The following is an 18,161-nucleotide window of genomic DNA, read 5'->3' as shown; positions in this document are numbered from 1 at the left end:
GACCAGAGAAACCGTCATGCTTGCTTGACTGTTTAGTTCAGGAAGAAGACTTCTTTGCACTTCTTTGCAGCATCAGTCAATATTTGAGTTCGTGATGAGGTCTCTTAGTATTGAAACAGGTTTTGTGGGATAAAAGTATTCAAAAGTTTCTATTCACAGCAAAAAATACAAACAAGAATATAAAGTGGAGACAAATGAAAGAGAAGGATACTACAGTCAAAGTGGTGAGCAGCCCTTCAAATTGAATGTCTTTTCCCAAAGCCAGAGGATGTGGTGGTTGGGACCAAAGATGGAGAGCTCAGACAGAGCATTTTAGATGTGAGGTTACAGGATGGCTTTGTACTGCCAATGGAGGCCCCAGATGCCAAAACTTACTCACTGGTTGAATTCAAGTATCAAGAGAGGTGCAAGTACGGCATTTGGGGCTAGAGGAATGCTGCTGATTCTCCTGGGACTGTGTTGCAGGTGAATACAGCTCATTCCCTACAGGTAACAGCACTGGCCTTTCACTGGTCTGGCTCAGCTGCCTTCTAGCTCTGTGTTCATAGGAGCCAGGAGGTCAGCAGGTAGCAATTGCTGATGAAGCTGTTCCAGCTTTTGCAGGCAAATCTTACACAACTTCACTAATACCAATGAAGCTTTAAAGGTCTTTTGAGTGTTATCTTTTCAGCAGGGCAGGTGTGCATTAAGCTACTTGTTATGCTGTCAACTTCAGCACCTGAGGCAAGAAGCAAGCCCTAAGCAGCACAGAGCTGTGCTCCCTTCAAAGCAACAGCCTTGCCTTGGCCCATGTTAGTAAATTAAAAAGGGCTGAGGCACAGGAGCTCTGTCATTTATACTGTTTACAATTACAAAGGCTCTCTGGTATGTTTCTGATCCAGGCTGTAATTGCAGCCTCTCATTTTCTTACCTACTGTCCCCAAGGCTACTAAGAGCATGGCTCTAAAGGGCTCCCAAGATTTAGAGTGATCAAATTGCCTACCTTTTTATATTTCAACATCCCAGAATTTTCTGAGTTCCCAGCTACATCTTGGAGGTTAGCCCAGGCCCAGGCTGTTCCCTGGGGTTGGGCTGAATACCTGCTTTGGTAACGTGAGAGAATAGTCCTCCATTGCACTAGTGCTAAACTGTGCCAGCTCACTTCAAGGTTAGAGAACAGGCCCTGGCACTCTTTAAATTACTGGTGTAGAAATATAATTTGAATTCACAGTGAAAGCCCTGAAGCAGTTACAGAAAGACCTCTGTAGTTTTTAGCTGATAGAAGAGGAGAGCAGAAAGGTCAGCAGATGGGAATTAAGCACAGAAAGCAACTGAATTTGTTTGTTTACATGATGAGGTATAAAAGGGGGGGAATCAGGGAGGAAACCCCTCTTTGGAAGTTGTTAGTGAGGTGAGGAAAATTGTCACAACACAGTGGGTGGCTGGAAATGCAGATTTAAAATAATCTCCTTGCTGTTCCTTATGACTTATTTTACATATATATTCCTACGGTCAGAATCTGATTTCATTGACAGTTCAAAGTCTTCTCTCTCCTTGTTTGTCTGCTTTCCCAGATGGGATTACTCTGGGAATGCTTCCCTAAGTTAGCTTGTATGTTGGTAATGGTCCCTTGGTGTCTAGAGAAAAAGTGACGTACCTGTGCTAGAGAATGCCAGGCAAACTTACAGAAATATGAACTAGTCTTTACTTGAAAAATGTTACCTGTAACATTTTCTCTGTCACATGGACAAAGCTGGCCCTCAATAAAGAATCGATACGAAGGCACTACTGCAATTTGAATACAAGCCACAGTTCACCAATAGTGGCAAAATTTAAAAAGCTGTGTCCCATGAGTTGCCTCAGGTTGGAGCACCTGCAAAACTGATGAAATCTGAAGTCCTACCCTTGGTGCAGATCACTTCACACAGTTGATGTTTGAGATCACCAAGTCACCAAAAGTGACTATCCCCAAACAGTCTGGCTCTGATCTTCAGATGTAGATGATCAGACAGAAGAAAATATAATTTCACAATGTTTCATTTCTGCTTTTCAAACAGAATTGGGCAAGCTTAAGAAATGGGATGGTAGGGACTAGCTGAGTCAGCCTAACTCTCCTGTTAAGCACCTGTCAGCATTTGTTCTGACAGAAAACTTGACTTACCCTTTCAGCTGCAGCTGCTTTCACATACCCTGTAAAACCAAACTTCCCTGGAGGTATGTGAACCTCTAGCATCTAGAAACCTCTTCCTCCTCTGAATCATTTAAAAAAACACATAAGCTTGAAAATACTTTGCAGTGCATTTAAAAGTATTTTCTGTTCCTTTCTAGAGTGACATCTCAGCTACTGTGTCTGGACAAACTAATTTTCTTTCCCATCTGTTTCAGCAGCCAGCCCATCCCTACCTCCTGCTCCACCAGCTCCTTCTCCAGCCCCAGCAGCCCCCAAGCCCTCTGCAGGTACAACTGACCCAGAAGAAGCAACAAGGCTGCTGACTGAAAAGAGGCGTCTTGCCCGTGAGCAGCGGGAACGGGAGGAGCAGGAAAGGAGGGAGAGAGAAGAGCTTGAAAGGTAATATCTTCTCTGCAGTAGAGAATATACATTTTTAGCAGCTTCCTGTGTGTATTTTGCTGTTATATATGAAGCACAGCACTGAACTGCAGGAGGTACAAGTTACTCCCCAAAACCGTATTTTCCTGTTGGGTTTTTCAGTTGGTGCAATATATACCTAAGCAGATCTGTAAGGTTAAAACTTATTCTAAGTAGTGCTTTAAAACAGGACAGGAGGAGAGAGCAGATCCTTGTTTGGATTTGTGATTCATTGGTTTCTCAGAGATTAACAAAGCTATACTTGTTTGTTCCAGCTAGAGAACTCTGCATGGCTGTTTTTAACTTTGTGATTGGCACAAAGTTTCTTACTTTGAATTGTAAGATCTCCATTGTGGATGGTGCTTTAGGCGCCCAACTGTTGTGACTTAAACCTCTTTGTTTTCTCATTTAAAACAAAGAACCCCCCCCAACCTCCCAACAGTTTTGGAGGGTAATTGATGTTGCATCTCACTTCCTATTAGCAAATGAGTAGCCCTTCTGGATACTTATGACTGTGGCTACAGCACAAGTTGAGTGCTTTTTAGAGGGCTACCATACCTCTGGAATTTGTTGGACTTCTTTAACCACTTTGCTGATAGGAACAAGGCAGAACCAGTTAGAATATCCTGGCTTTCCAAAAGGCTCACAATACCAACACTCTCAAAAAGAGTTTTAAAGACAAAAAGCTGCTGTGGTATAAGAGTAATATGCTGAATATATACTAAGACTGAAAGATCAAAAATAAAAAGTAAAAAATAATCAGCTTTCACAGTGAAAGGAGTTTCCAGTGTCTGTGCAGTGCCTTCATAAAAGAAATTGAAAGGAGTCAAGGCCAGTGAGATGATGTTGGTCTTCAGTGATATGTCAGTTGTGAACAGAGACATATCTTATGTTGCTGAGATACAAAATGGAAGCTGGAATGCTGTACTGATAAGCATAAAGGAATGTGTATAGGAAATAATCCTAACTTGACTCCTGTGGTGGTGGTCTCTGGCCAAATTATTTCTGACGGAAGAGATTTTGTCTGGGGTTGAATATATGAAAGTATCAGGTGAGCCACAGTTGACAAAGTAAATGAACTGTTACAAATTAATAGAAAACAAGAACAAAATGAAAATGTCATTCTGAACTAATCAAGATAAGTCTACATTTTGAATGTTGAGTTTTATATTTTTTCGAGATAGTAAAATCAGTAAAACTAGAAAATTAAGTGCAGACAGACATCAAGGAAGATCACAAGTACCATACAGTTCCCATATGAAAATCAACTAAACAGGTGAGGATTCTTCAGCTGGGAAGATAGGCTAAAAAGTCCTAAATAATTTGGGAAACATCAAAGGTTAAGAGGAAAAGCTACTCACTCCATAATACAAGGATGAGGGGCCATTAGTAAGGTTAGGAAGTAACCTTCAAAAACCAGCAGAATTAGATACTTTTTCTTAATCTTTGCCATGAGGTGAGATGGGTGCCAAAAGTGCATACTATTTCAAAATATGATTATATGAGATAGCAAAAAGGAGTGTTTTGCAAAATATATTAATCAAAGATACTATTTCTGATTCAGAAAGTATGTGAGTCATAGATCAGGCAGATGTATGCTGGAGGAGTATTGGTGTTGCATTGCAAAGTTTTTTATATTCCATAGGGCTTCATGTTTGGTCCCTATGGGAAGCAGAACAGACAATTTAGGAATAAGACAGCAGTACACCCTTTATCCAGTTGGGATAGCAGTGCTGGGTCAGGAATCTGGTGGTTTGGCTTTTCCCCCTACTTTTATAACCTGTTTTTCTTATGCTTATTTAATGATTGCAGGCAAAAGAAAGAAGAGTTGTCACAGAGGATAGCTGAAGAAAGAGCTCGCCGGGAAGAGGAGGAAGCTCGCAGACAAGAAGCAGAGAAACAAAGGAAGGATGCAGAGGAGCGGGAAAAGGAGGAACGGCTGCGCCGCCAGGCAGAAGAGAGGGAGCAGAAGGAGAAAGAAGAAATGGAGCGCATTCAGAAACAAGTATGCTTCCCTCTTGGGATTTCTGGGCCAATCTAGTTGACAGTGAAGTGGGTGAAGCAGCACCTCTTACACAGTACCTAAATTAGAGCAATATCTAAAATTTAAATTCTATCTGAAAAGTGTTGGGACAGAATTCATTCCATAGAGTAGTTCAAAGAGTAGAGGTATTTCTACTTGACAAAACCATGGGATAGGGAGTTGAGTTTTGGTTTCGTTTTTTCCCTCTCCCTTTACAATGTATTTAGAACAAATCCTTTCTTACTCCTCATAAATTGTGATGAAAAAAATCAATACAGTTGTATTGGGGAATTTTGATAAATGCTGTTATGCCAGAGAATTCTTTGTCCCAACAGTTATAGAAAGTCCAGATGCAAAGATAACTATTCACTGTGTTAGAGATACAGTACTGCTAAGTTCTAATCCTATGCCAAATACTGCTTTTGGGGCTGGTGGGAAGTGGGAGATTTAATCAAACCAAGGAGAACTTTTATGTGGCACAGTCTTCCTGAAATCAGAGTAGCTAGTCAAAAGACATAAGAGTATATAAATGAAAATTAAGTTTTTCAAGTACTTTCATTTTTGATGGACATAATGACTGACTTCAGGAGAGGCTGTGGTAAGCATTCTGGATAGGATTCTTCTCTTCTCACATGTCCTCTTACTTCTTGCATGTGCTTTATTCTTCCACAATCCAACACTTCAATTTGCCTTGTAGACATGAGTTTTTCTTCTGGTGTGTAAATGTATGCTTCTGATAATAAATAAAAGGATTGATGGCAAAGGATTGTGGTAGTGAATATGGCTGAGAAGCTCCATTCGCCTTTTTCAGAAGATGTGTGCTACTTTCTTTGAAATGTTAAACTGAGGCTTAACTCAGCTCAGCACTCAGAAATAGCACACGGTCAAGGCTTTTTTGGATGTTACAGATGCAACAAATGATTGGTTGTAGTAGTTCCATCATACAACAATGTCACTGTCATGGAGCAAGGCCCCTCTACAGTATATTCCAGACAAATTTTGCATTTAATTAAAAAAGCAGGAATGGAAAGTTTGTGCAAACGGGCCTGTGGCTGTTTGCCCTTGGTCTCATTAAACAGTTACTCTGTTGGCCAAACAAAGCATTCTACTGCATTTGTTTTACTCTCAAGAACATCCACCACACAAAGCGTAGCTCTCTCTAATATTTTCCTGGCTGCTGTTTTAATGCTGAGGGCTAGAAAATTTATTCCTTATTTGTTATCTGGTGTGCTCTGGAACAGGCACAGAACCAAACATGATGTCCGCTGTTTAGTTCCACTCTCCTAATGCTACGCAAAACATGGAGATTAATCAAGAAATGTGCAATTCCACCTGACAAGATTTTTGGTGACTTGTAAACCCCAAAAGTGTCTTTTCAGGGTGTTGTAGATATGCATAATTACGCATAGAGTATAAAACTGTCCTCAAATAGTAAATTATTCCCCACTTCTTTTTCTTTTACCACCAATGTAGAAAGAAGAGGAAGCTCGCCTGCGGGAAGAGGCAGAGCGGATTCGATTAGAACGTGAAAAACATTTCCAAAGAGAAGAGCAAGAGCGCTTGGAAAGGAAGAAGGTAACTCAGTCCATGAGGAGAAACTGTGATTGGTTTTGCCTTAGCAGTCTGTTTCCACCTCAGCAATGGGAAGTAAATTATATAAATGTGCTCTCATAAAAGCTGCAGTCCTCACTGGCCTGATGTGACAATGAAGGGAATATTGCCAACAGTAATGAATAATTCATCTTTTTTGCAATAAACAGATACAGCTGATAAATGACAAGCAGTTGTGGTTTGGGAGAAAGATATTCAAATTAATGCCAGCAAACATTATTTTACCCCTTTACATTTCATTGTAGAGGCTTGAGGAGATCATGAAGAGAACTAGGCGTGTAGAAGCTGTAGATAAGGTCAGTGCTGCTATTCAACATGTGTAAATATTGAACACATTTCGGTTTTTTTTCCCTAGTGCCATTTTTAATTTGCAAAACTGTGCTTCCTTTGTAGAAATCCAATGACCAGCAAAATGGACATATAGCAAAGGCAAATATCACTGGAGAAGCAGGTATTGTGTTTAACTGTGCCCTGAGCACAACAGGTGAATAAGTGCCTACTGAGCACAGGGAGTTGAGAAACAGTTCTGAAACTTGGCATGCTGATTGCAGTAAACTATGAGAGGAGTATAAATGAAATCTTAGCAGACATAAATTATTCAGCCTTTCTGTATAGGTAGTTAGCCATTACTAAATGAGTCCAATGTTTTAGCAACTTTGTCACATTGGTGTTTAGCAAAAGAAATTTTCTTAACAAGTTTAAGACAAGTTTAATTATTTATAAAGTGAAAGGAAATTATTTTGTGCTTTGGATCACAAAAGAAACCAATTCTATAGTTTCTTTCTTATATTATTTCATATGTAGTTGTTGCAGATTTACTTCACTTGCTTAAAAGATTATTTGCTCTTAGTCATCAAAACAAAGTGTTCATTGTTCTAAACATCTCCCTGTGACTTCTTTCTTCCACACCTGCTGCCTTATTCACTTGGTCTTTATTTCTTTTTTTGACAAAATTGAGCTACTACAAAAGCTTAGTCTTCTTGTCACACCCACACTCTTATGCTTTCCTTCTACTCCATTCTGTCTATCTTTATTTCTTTTTAGGCAATCTTCTATATAAGACTTTAATACTTATAATAAAGGAAGAAAAAGAAAATGCAGCTTATATTCAACAATCGCCAGGTGTGAATTAGCACCATTTAAAAGCTACTGAAGTCACGCTATCAAATGGCTTATCCTATTGTAGTATAACAAATTAAATTACATTAATCTTTTTCTCCTTTGTATTTGGGTTGAGTAACAGGGAAGATAGCAGCACTGCTGATGGATGATTTTTTTTCTTGATGTTTAAAGTGAACACTATAATTAGCACTGTCAGGAAACCTTTTAATGCAGATTTCATTACATGTGTTTGTTATCTGTTTACATAGTATCTTGGGTCAAAAAGTTTGCAAGCTACTAATATAGGATTCATCTGGGATGCCATCTTTGTCTGTGGGTATTGTTGAAGGTGTTATAAGCCATTTAAATAATTCCTGAAACTATAAAGGGCTCCATAACCTTTGGCTAGTATTTTCCCTCTAGAAATAGAAGAGAAGTAGTCTTCTATCAGTTTCCTAAGGCAGAGGAGACTTTGGATCTCCATTTCCCTAGGCCCAAGGGAAGGCTGGAGTCTTTGAGTGACTGAATAAAGAGAAAACTGCTCTCAGCCTCAGGCCTGCTCTACTGTTTGGCTTTTCATTATCTATATATGCCACTGAGTTAAAGGTATGGACTAATGGGCACATTCTGGCCACATGAGTTTTCATATTGCACTTTAACAGACCTCTGACTATCCACAAATAGATTGTTTTAAAATTTTTTTCTTAAGTCTTACTCTTTGCCAAAACCTGAGGAGACCTTTATGGGAATGGCCAAATCATACAATGAAAAAATCCATCACCTTTTGGTCATTTGTTTGGCCTCTGCTTCAAAATAGGAGGTTCTTTCGCATTTCTAAAGCAGAACAACTTTTGCTTCTGCTTTTTCCTTTTAAATAATAAAGCAAATATATTTTCCTGTTATTCCATTTGTAGAAGCACAGAAATCTCTATTTCCAGTATCTTCCATATAAAAACTTGCCAAAGATCAGACTAAGACATTCGGTGTAGAAGTCTTCAGCCCAAACATTTAGAGTACAGCAAAACAGAGCAGCTGAAGGAGGGGCTTCTCCGATGAGGTTTTGGGTAATGGGTATAAATGTGTCCAAGCCAATGAATACTGAATAGTCCTTGCAATTACTGTAGCAGATGCTAGAATGGGTGGGGTGCAGTTGTTTCCTTTTACTGACCTGTGTATGAATTGGAGGGACTCTAGACACAATGCAGAAGGCTGTACTTGTACTTTAAAAGGAAACCAGGAGGCAGGCTAGAAACTTTTATCACGTGGTCTCAGCACGAGGGACACAGATAACCTAATTTTATGTAGCTCTCTGCAATGTTTTAGAGTAGTAATTTGGTACTTATTTAAAGAAGTATCCTTCCCAATGGAGATTTTATTTCTTGATTTCTTTTTGAGTTACTGGAATCAAGAAATACCAATGTGTGGAATTAGTAATGTCCCAGCGTTGTTCTATTCCATTCTCTATTGCTGCTTGAAAAGTGCCAGCATAACATTCTATCAGATATCAGCCTCTTTTGTCCACTGGCTTATGTGTTGGAATTGTGCATATGACTGTAAAATGTTTATTTTTGTTCACAAAGCTATGGCTTTGAAATCTGTGACATTTAGTTTGGACCTGAAAAAGGGTTTATGTGCCCAAAAACTCGACAAAGGAGATAGGGTTGGGTAGAGAGAGAGGGGAGGGAGGTGGGAACTGTGTATTTTTTAAAACTGTAACTCTCCTTGGCTTTGCTGGCTTTTGTAGAAAATATTTTACCCTGACCTACAGGGTAGATGCTGCTGCTTGGTTTTATGAAAGCCTATTTTCTCTGTCCAGTCGCAGCCAGTCCTGCCTCTCCCTTGGAGCCTGCAGCAGGGCCTCAGCTCCAGCACGCAGTGCCACCTCCGCACAATGGGACTCCGGCCGCCTGCACGCGCGTGCTGGTTCCAAACCAGCCCCCCATAAATGTGGACAGGTAAAACATTGCCAAGTGTCAGGGGAAGTGTTTGGAGGATGAGGGCTACTAGAGTAATAAATTATATTCAGATCCATGTGTTCATTAACTAAATAAGAGGCAGCTGTTCAATCTGCCTTGTTTCCTGGTTTTATCTTGTCCTGTTTTCAGAAAAGAGCTTTGTCATATTTCAAATAGCAGTTAACTGATAGGGAAAAACTTTTAAAAAATAGAGCATGTTCTTTGCAGTGTTTGGAACAACGTGTGTTTGCCAGCAATTATTACATTTATTGAAACTTAATGGAAAGGGAAATTTTTTCTGTTCCTTTCCCTGAATTAAGCTTTGTAAAACCCACTCTGGGCTTGCACTGCTGATTTTTGTAATTGGAATAATGACTACTGTGCTTTCAGCCTAGATGTTTTGATTTCTGAACTGCTTGAAGTATTAGCAAGTGTTGCTGTAGATATGTCCTTTGTGTGAGATACGGGACTAGTCACTTTGGTTATGCTTTTTAAGAAAACAGCTTTATTCCTCATAAGGAGTATTTGAGGAGGCAGATATTGTATGTTGGGAGCTCTCTGTAGCCATGAAACAAGTCACTCAGACTTTGAGAAATTGTCGAAACACTTGAAACTTCAGTATTGAACCGAGTGACATCTGTTACATAAGCATGAGCTGTCAGTTATTTTAATTTTAGTGATGCAGAAAGCCAAATAATCTCACAGTCCTTTCATGTTTTATGCAGGTAGTGCCAGAATATGCATGGAAAAACTTGAATGTGGGAAGCCATTGTGCAGTCTGTAATGGACAGTATGCTTCAGGGTGTGATTGGCACTAATTGAAGGAGGAATTTGCCCTTTCTCGATCCCTCCATATGCCTGGGGGATCTCAGCCTGCTGTCATGCTGACAAGGATGCTCCTGCTGAGGGAAGTTCTGTCAGTGACACTGAGCTACATTGGATGAGCTGCAGAGAGCTGCCTCATAATTGTCTTGGGCAGCTATTAAAATGTTAATCACTCCCAGCCTTACAAGCACCTTGATGTTTGAAATACAAAATGTGCCACGCTAATGAGTGCTGTCCTCTGCCATTATAATCTGTGTGGAAGGAACCTCAGAATGCCCACAGTGAAGAATGAATAAATGAGATCAAAGAGCACTGACAAAAGTAGGAAGAGCATGTAAGGTTGTAGAAGGGAGAACTGGCATGCCAGGTTGGAATGTGTCTGCTTCAGAGGTGCATCCACAGTAACCGGGAAGGTGAAGCCTGAAGCACTTGGTAGTGTCCCATAGATTTTGTCACATGGTAAAAGCCACAGATGCCAACACCACTGCTACTGCAACTTGTGTGCTGTGGTTGTCTGGCAGCCAGATACACCTGACACGGTAGCACTCACGGGGGCAGCGGGTGCAGGTTGTCTCCTGAGTGAGCACCTCACTCACAATCAGCCCTCAGCAAGATCTGGCTTTTTTCTGAAAAAGACTTCATCATTTTTTAAGGGCAAGAGTGCTGAGATTTCTGACCAGAAGTTAAAAAGCTGTTTCCTGGGGAACTGGTGTCATGTGCTTGTGTGGGTGAGAGGACAGAGTGATGCAGAATCCTACAGCTGCCTAATCCATAGCCCACTTGCAGATTTTTGCTTGTACTCCATTCTCTAATTCTTTGCCCATGATAGATCATGTCTGCTACTTCTTAGAAAAAGTTATTTCAGTACAGTGGTTTATGTTGACAGTACTTTCCTTATGGTACTTACTCTGTAATTCCTCTTTTCTGTGCTGTTTCCTACGAACACTTGCAATGCAGTGCAAAACGCCTCGGTGAGTGCAGTCACCTCATGTCTCCATCCTGTGTGCATGGAGTTGGGTCTGGGTAGGTTAGATAACCGGTTTTTAGAAATATACAGTTGGTCTGGGTGATTGCCTTCATATCTTGTCCTGGAAAAGAAAACTCCTTATTGCTGGTTTCAGTGCTGTTGTCTCAGTGGATTAAAAATAAGCACCATTTATCATCCAAAAGTCTGGCGTCCGTTTTGCTGTTAATATCTATCTATGTCTCCTCTTCAAAAATCCTCTCGATAAATGAGGTGACTGAGATTGTCCTTCAGATCAGAAATACCAGCTGTGAAGATATTTTGGCATTTTTCAGAGGCCCGCAAGTCTGTATTTTATTTTTTCCTATTCAGGAATTCCGATGAATGGTGGGAAACAGATATACTGAATTCTGGCCTTCTTTCTTTATTTTTAGTCTCTTGTAATTCTAATTTCTGTCTGTGTCTACATAGAGTTTTGGCTAAAATTATCTACAACAGATTTAATTTTCGGTAATTGTAAATTTTTTGGATGTTCCAGTTCCTCTAAGTAAACTGGCTTCTTTTTTCTCAACATCTTCCAGTCTATCTTGTTAATATTGATGTGTCCAGGTCTGAAGCTGCAGAGATGCTTTTCAGCTGCCATGGAGATGTCCTTCAGATGCTTGCAAGATTGTTATGTTTGGAAATGCACTCTGAACAACTCAGGCAACTTTTTTTCCCCCCCTCTATTACATAAGTGTCTTGCTACAAGCATACTTATGGAATATATTAGAATGCCAAAATTATCCAGTTCTTTCTGCAGAATTGTATGCCTGAAAAGGACATCTCTGGTGTTGCATTAGGCACTTAGACAACATTAAGAATGTAACATAAGACAGAAAGAACAGCTGTAGCGGGTCAAAAGCCCTTTTTTATTTTTTTGTGTTCTTTGCTTTACTGGCCTGTAGCACAATGTAAAGGGGGAAAAAAAGGTAATTACCAGGAGATCCTCTGGCCAATGAAGGGTTGCTAAGCGTTGTGGTCCAAATGCAACCATAGGCTCAAGGAGTCCCTAAGCTGCTAATTACCAGAAGCTGGAGGGCATACCAATCTCCTAGGAATTTATCTAATCTTCTTTTGAGCTTGTGGCCTCTAAGATGTCCAGTGGAAATTAATTCCACTGTTCTATTTTCTCCTTTGTTTTGTCTAAATTTGCTCCTCTAGCAATTAGATGGATCAAGCAGCATAGAATCTAAAAGATTTTATACCACAAAATTTAGAGTATTTATAGTCCTGATTTCCTTTTCTGTACCTTGTTTGTGATGGCAGAGACTCCTCTGTCTCAGAAGGCATCGTTCAAGTCTGAATGAATCCTGCTCTAACTCTGTGTAATACTGGCAGTGCAATGACAAATACTAAATATGAAGAATTATTTTTTCATTGTCAGCTGATAAATTGGGTAGAAAAATTCTGTTTGCAGAAGCAAGAGGCTTCTTCATTGCTCTAATACTTGTTGAACTACTGTGCTGTTTAATTTATCTGAATGAGCAGTTGCTCTCTTCGTACCTCTTGCTTACCCCATTCATCAAACTTGGCATGTTATCCTAGCTCTAGTACAGTTATTGGCAGTAGATGGGGATAAAATAAGTAATAGGATACTTTATAGTGAATAATAACCTAATGACTGTACATTACAGAGCAGGTTTTAATAGACCTAAAGCATTTCACAGATTCTGCTCTTTGTCTTACATATGTGGATCTCTGGCACAAAAGGCTGATGTGGTTTAGGAGCTCTCCAGGCAGCCAGCAGGGTTTCTGTGTCTGCTCCCAACTTCAATGCAGTGAAACATATTTTTCACTTTGAAATTTGCCCAGCATATCCACAGTTGAAAAAAAAGGAGTGCCTTTCTGAGAAAGAACTGGTGATGGTTTGAAAAATCTGGGAAGGCTTGATATGAACAGCAGCATGTGATTCTCACAGGAAATCTGGGCTTTGGATAAAGTATTGCCACTTCCAAAAGAGCAAGGATTGTTTTCTGTCTCTTGGGGAATACTGTAAAACGATTCTTTAATTGTTGGTGCAGAGTTGTAAACACAAAGAAGCCAGCAAATGAAAATATACTGCATGCCAATTATAAGCAGGTTTCTTTTTAAGACTAGTAAATGTGCTGTCAGGAGAAAATTAGCCTGTGAAACCAAGCCACCTACTGAGAAATGGCCTAAGGAAATTGATAGCCAAGTTTCAATCTAGGAAAATTGCATCTGAGCCTTTGTGACTGAAACATTTCCAAACAACCTGAACACTTATGATGTGGTCCAAATAGGGAATAGGTACTCAAGGTTCTCAGGATCTAACCGTTCAGGGCCTTAAGAAGCACCTGTGAAAGATCATAAGATTTTTGAGTATTTGTTGAGTACTAGCTCTTGCTTGAGGAGTTTATGGTCCCATTACTGTCATCCTGTTCACTGAAGTAGCACCTTAATTTCTCCCCTCTGACAGGATAGGACATGCCACCTGCAGAGTGAGAGGGATTTGGCAATTGCAGCACCTAATAAAGGGGTTGGGAGAGGAGGAGCAAGGCTGCGAGACATGAGCAAGTATCATCAGGGGAGAGTACGTGTAACAGCAGAGCGTCTGTGCTTGTGCTGCTCTTGACTGGGGGAGATGTACAAGAGCTCACTCATAAGGCATCTCTGTCATGTGGGAGATGGGAAATGAAAGTGCAGATTGACAGGAGGAGGGAGGGAGGCGCTTTTGGCTTGGACATGATCAACAGAAGTGTGGAGCTGTGTAGTGTCTTGGAAATAAACCCTCAGAGCTTGTATGGGAGGAGGGACTGAAAGGAGCACTGCATTGACAAGGGAGTTTTTTCTCTGGATAAGTGGCATATAGAAGAGGCTGCTCCAGAACTGGTGGCAGGAGGTGATCCAAGAAATAATAAAAATTACAGTGATCTTATCCAAGGGCAATCACATTGATTTGCAATAAGAGGAAGGGTACAGCAAAGACTATGAGATCTGAAAAAGATGATAGAGGCTGTAAATTGCATTATGTGCATGGTTCCAGGTAGTGGTGGTGCTGCAGGGGTTTCCTTACTGCTTCGCATTGCAGTCACTTCTCAGACTGCGGTGACAGAGCACCCTGTAGTTCTGGCTCTCACGTAGTCAAAAGTAACTACTATCCCGTGGGTTTGAGGGAAGGAATACCAAGTACTTGGCTGTGAAAAGAGTATTTCCTACTCTTGTAGAAGCATAGTTTTGTTTTCTCTGGCTAAAAGAATGCTTGGGATTGATGAAGACTTCTCTTACATTTGTACTATAGCTTTGAGGATGACTAAATTTCTGTTCTAGATAAAGTATGTAAGGAAAAATTTCTATGTTTCTCTTTCAGCAATCTCAATCCAGAGAAAAACGCAAATGAAAATGGAATGTCTATGCAGAATGATAACTTTGAAGAGATCATGAACCTGCCTCTTGGCTCTAAACCATCCCGGCTGGATGCTATGAACAATGATGGAAACAATAGTCCCGAAATTCCTTTGAATCCTATTCTAGCCTTTGAAGATAAGGGGACTCTCTTGCCTCAGGTAGATAGTGTTCAAACACATCAAACAGCAGGTAGGTTTGCTGTGGTTCACTAACACTTGTAATGCGTTGTAATTGACAGAGGTCCCAGAGCTCTCAATTAATATAAGTTGATTCATTTAAGCATTTTTAAACTCCACATTATTTGGGGACACATGTCCTCTTTTTAAAGCTACGCATGCCAAACACATATAGATGCAGTGCAAATGGTGCTGTGAGGCCTCATCTTTTCCTGGAGGAGGGCTTCTCACATATATTTTACTTTCTGCCATTTGAGGTTGCTTGGAAAGGTATGGCATGTACTTTCACACAGAAGTGATAGGTGACAGCTGTTGTTCTGGCCTTATGATCAGCCACTGGGTTCCAGTTTTGCAAGTGCAGTGCTTGACATGCACATGCAGAAGGGGAGCTACTACTTTTTAAAAACTACTTTTTGAAATTCTGGATGTGCTTTCTTCATTAAGTTCTTGCAGGCATGGAGGGATGGTTTGCAGGACACTGGATTTTTCTGAATTATATCATAACTTTTCAAGAATGTTTGGTAAACAAATACTAATCTAGCAAATTAAATTGGATAGCACTTTATTTTTCTCTGGCCTAAAAATGCAATGAAAATCATCTTACAGTAAAATAATTGCATAAGCACATAACATTTTGAAGTAAGAATTGCCACTCTGACCTGTCATTTTTACCTTCTCTTTTAGAAGTGATCTGATTGTTTCTTCTGAAGAACCAAAGGTGACATGAGCATCTCTGCAGTCAGTGGAGTTTCTTCCATGCAATGAAGGAGTGTTTTATTTTTTTCTCTCCAGTTTTTTAAAGATTTCTTGAATATCTTTTTTGGAAGGACTTTAGTAAAACCAGCAGAAGAAATGAGAGGAATAGACTTGGATCACCATTCTAATAGCTTTCATCACTAGAAAAAATCATGCTTCACGTGCATTACTTAATATGGCTATTTCCAACAAGCTTTTTTTGTTAGTAAATGAATATTTCTGCATTCCTTAAGACACAAGACACTGGAATCTGAAAGTAGTGGGCTGATTTGGGTGGTGGGACTGATTTTTTTTTTTGTTTTTTTAAAAAGGTGGGTATTGGTTTAAAAGGCATAATTTTAAAATTGGCAAAGAATCTTTTACACTTTGTGGTTCTAATACTTGAAAAATAAATGCCTCATTGCTCTACAAGTAGAGTTAATGGGGTGTTTTATTTAAACCTGTTGGTTTAAATGTTATTGCAGAGAACTCTAATTATGGGGGCACACTATAGGCTTCTGTATCAGGTTCTTGTAAATGTAATTCCTACAGGGACATTCTGTAAATTGAGACGTCACTATGATCTTCTCACATTTTCTCTAAAAACACAAAACAAGACAGGTTTTAAAATGTGAAAATTTGAAAGCATTATTTTTTCATGGACAAGAGGAAAACCTATTGTTCTCCTAGATGATGTATTTATGAATTTTGCTCAGTACAGAAATTTAATTGAATAAATTAGACAAATGTGGTAAAAAGATACAGCAAACTTGATTTTTTTTTTTAGTTACATCCATGTTCACAATACTATAAAAGATGTGTATGCATATGTGCACATGTGTGCACACACATACAAGGAAATACCTTGTTCTGAGTCCTGTAAATTGCTGCTGTTCCCAATGATGGAAGACTTTTCCTTTGCCTTATCAGACTATTGAAGACTGTGTGAAACCTGGAATATTTGAGTTTTGAATGATGACGCAGGTTTTGGGATTTTTGGGGTTTGCTCGTTTCAGAGCAAATGGAAAATGGTCATTGTGCTTTTTATGTAGTGTGTGGTTTTTATAAAGCAGTGCGGTTTGAGTGGTAAGAGGAACGATGCAGGTTGCTTTCTCTTTAGTTTGATGCTGATTTCTATTGTCATTCATTGTTCCATCCCACACTTTTGGTTGCTGTTGTGCAGAACTGTAAAATCTTGCACATTTTTGTGCTTTGCTAAACAATGCTGTTGGAGGCAAAGCTTGCTCTGGGTATTTGAGTTTGAAGCATCGCTGAAGGCTTGAGGCATTGCTGTCTGAATCAGTGAGAAGATCCTTGGGTAGGGGAAATGGAGGTTCATGGGCTCTCAGCTCCTGCTAACAGAGAATCTACCATTAAGATTCCTGCACTTGCCTTTAGTGAGCACTGAGCGAGGCCTCTAGGAAGCTGTGCAGAAAGTCTGTGCTAGCAGAAGAAATCCTCTGAGACAAAAGCCGAAGAATTTTGAAGAAATTTCTGCTGCTGCCAAGTGTTCATCTTATAGAGGAGATGCGATAAAAGCAATGGAAATAAAATGAAAGAGACTTCATCTGCCAGAATATTTATGGAAGGGAAAAAACAGCCATTCAGTCAGAGTGCTTTCACTAGTAACTTGTGACACAGTAAAATGAATTGGGTTCCTTTCTTGCTTTCTTTAGTTTTCCGTGTACATAGCCACAATATTTTGAAGTGTCCAAAATATGTAGTTTTTCTTTAAAACTATATATAGCATGTAAGTACCAAATAAAACTTGTTTGAAATATTTATTTCTACTTATATTTTCATTTTCTTGCATAGTTGAAGCAAGAGTCAGTCTCTGATGGAAGACTCTTCTATCTACTGCTGGTCTGCTTAAAACTTTGCTTCAGGTTTTCTCTAATTTCTTTACTGGAAAATCAGCACAGAGTCACTTGCAATTAGAAACAGAGCAAAGAAACAGGCAGTAACATTTAGCTTCAGTTTGAAGTCTTAAGATTCATTTAGGATCAAGTGTAAATTGTGTTGATTTTGAGCTATTTAGGATTGGTTATAAATTACGCTGGTCTGTTTTCTGGGAGATTTCAGCACACTTCCTTCACTGTTTGCAGCAAAAATGGGCCTGCTTTATTTCTCATATGTACTTTGGTTTTTGCTTTGAATTTTTTAACAGGGCTGGATTAAAACCATTTTATCGTTATGGTCAATCTAGGTTTGCTTCAAATGAGAGAGAGAATTTCCTGTTTCAGGGGCCTGACATACAAAATAAAACCAAGGGAATTGAGAGTGGAAGTAGGTGTATGAATTTTTAAGAAAAGGATTTAATATTGAATTTTTAAATCTTTTGGTTAAGCATCTTTTAATGCAGGGAAAATAGTTTCTCTTCTGTTGAGTGTTGTTCTTGACAATAAAATACGGTCTGGGAGGAAGGCCAGCTCCTCTGCCTGCTATGCAACTGGTTGTGTTGTTTCTACTATGAGGGGCAAGGGGAACTACTCCATGAGGTGGAAGTAGCCGGTGTAGCAGGTGCAGACAGCTGTTCTGAGGGTTCAGAGCAGTGGCCTTCCCCAGCAGAGAGCTGTGTGCTCTGGGAAGGCTCATTTCCATGCTCACGCCTCCACAGCGGAGCATTTATGCTCACAGGGATGAGGCTCAGTAAGATATTTCAGTACATCACAACTGCTGCATTGCTCACCATTAGCTGTGCTTGCTTCATGCCTTTTATCTCCTCCTTCCTGATGAAGAATGCTTTGTTATTTTCTTTCTTGCTAAGACTTTGAAACAATGTTTGCGATTAAATACC

The 18,161-nt window shown here is 39.7% G+C and overlaps 1 protein-coding gene across 3 annotated transcripts in view; it reads left to right on the top strand.

The window, feature by feature from the left end:
- Positions 1-17,148, top strand: part of MAP7 (microtubule associated protein 7) — a 110,332-nt gene extending 93,184 nt beyond the window's left edge. For 2 of the 3 annotated variants that reach the window (XM_069010481.1, XM_069010478.1), the window contains 8 exons: positions 2,365-2,548; positions 4,379-4,571; positions 6,063-6,164; positions 6,446-6,496; positions 6,594-6,651; positions 9,118-9,256; positions 14,416-14,642; positions 15,314-17,148. In XM_069010481.1, coding sequence (XP_068866582.1) covers positions 2,365-2,548; positions 4,379-4,571; positions 6,063-6,164; positions 6,446-6,496; positions 6,594-6,651; positions 9,118-9,256; positions 14,416-14,642; positions 15,314-15,324 — 965 coding nt within the window. In that variant the 3' untranslated portion in view covers positions 15,325-17,148. The remainder of the gene's footprint in view (positions 1-2,364; positions 2,549-4,378; positions 4,572-6,062; positions 6,165-6,445; positions 6,497-6,593; positions 6,652-9,117; positions 9,257-14,415; positions 14,643-15,313) is intronic. The other variant, XM_069010479.1, reaches the window with a different exon arrangement.
- The last annotated feature ends 1,013 nt before the right edge of the window (positions 17,149-18,161 follow it).

This window comes from Aphelocoma coerulescens, chromosome 3 (genome assembly GCF_041296385.1).
Source record: "Aphelocoma coerulescens isolate FSJ_1873_10779 chromosome 3, UR_Acoe_1.0, whole genome shotgun sequence".
Taxonomy (NCBI): Eukaryota; Metazoa; Chordata; class Aves; order Passeriformes; family Corvidae; genus Aphelocoma; species Aphelocoma coerulescens.
Note: the sequence above shows the minus strand (reverse complement) of the source record. Positions and strands in the feature narration are given on the sequence as shown.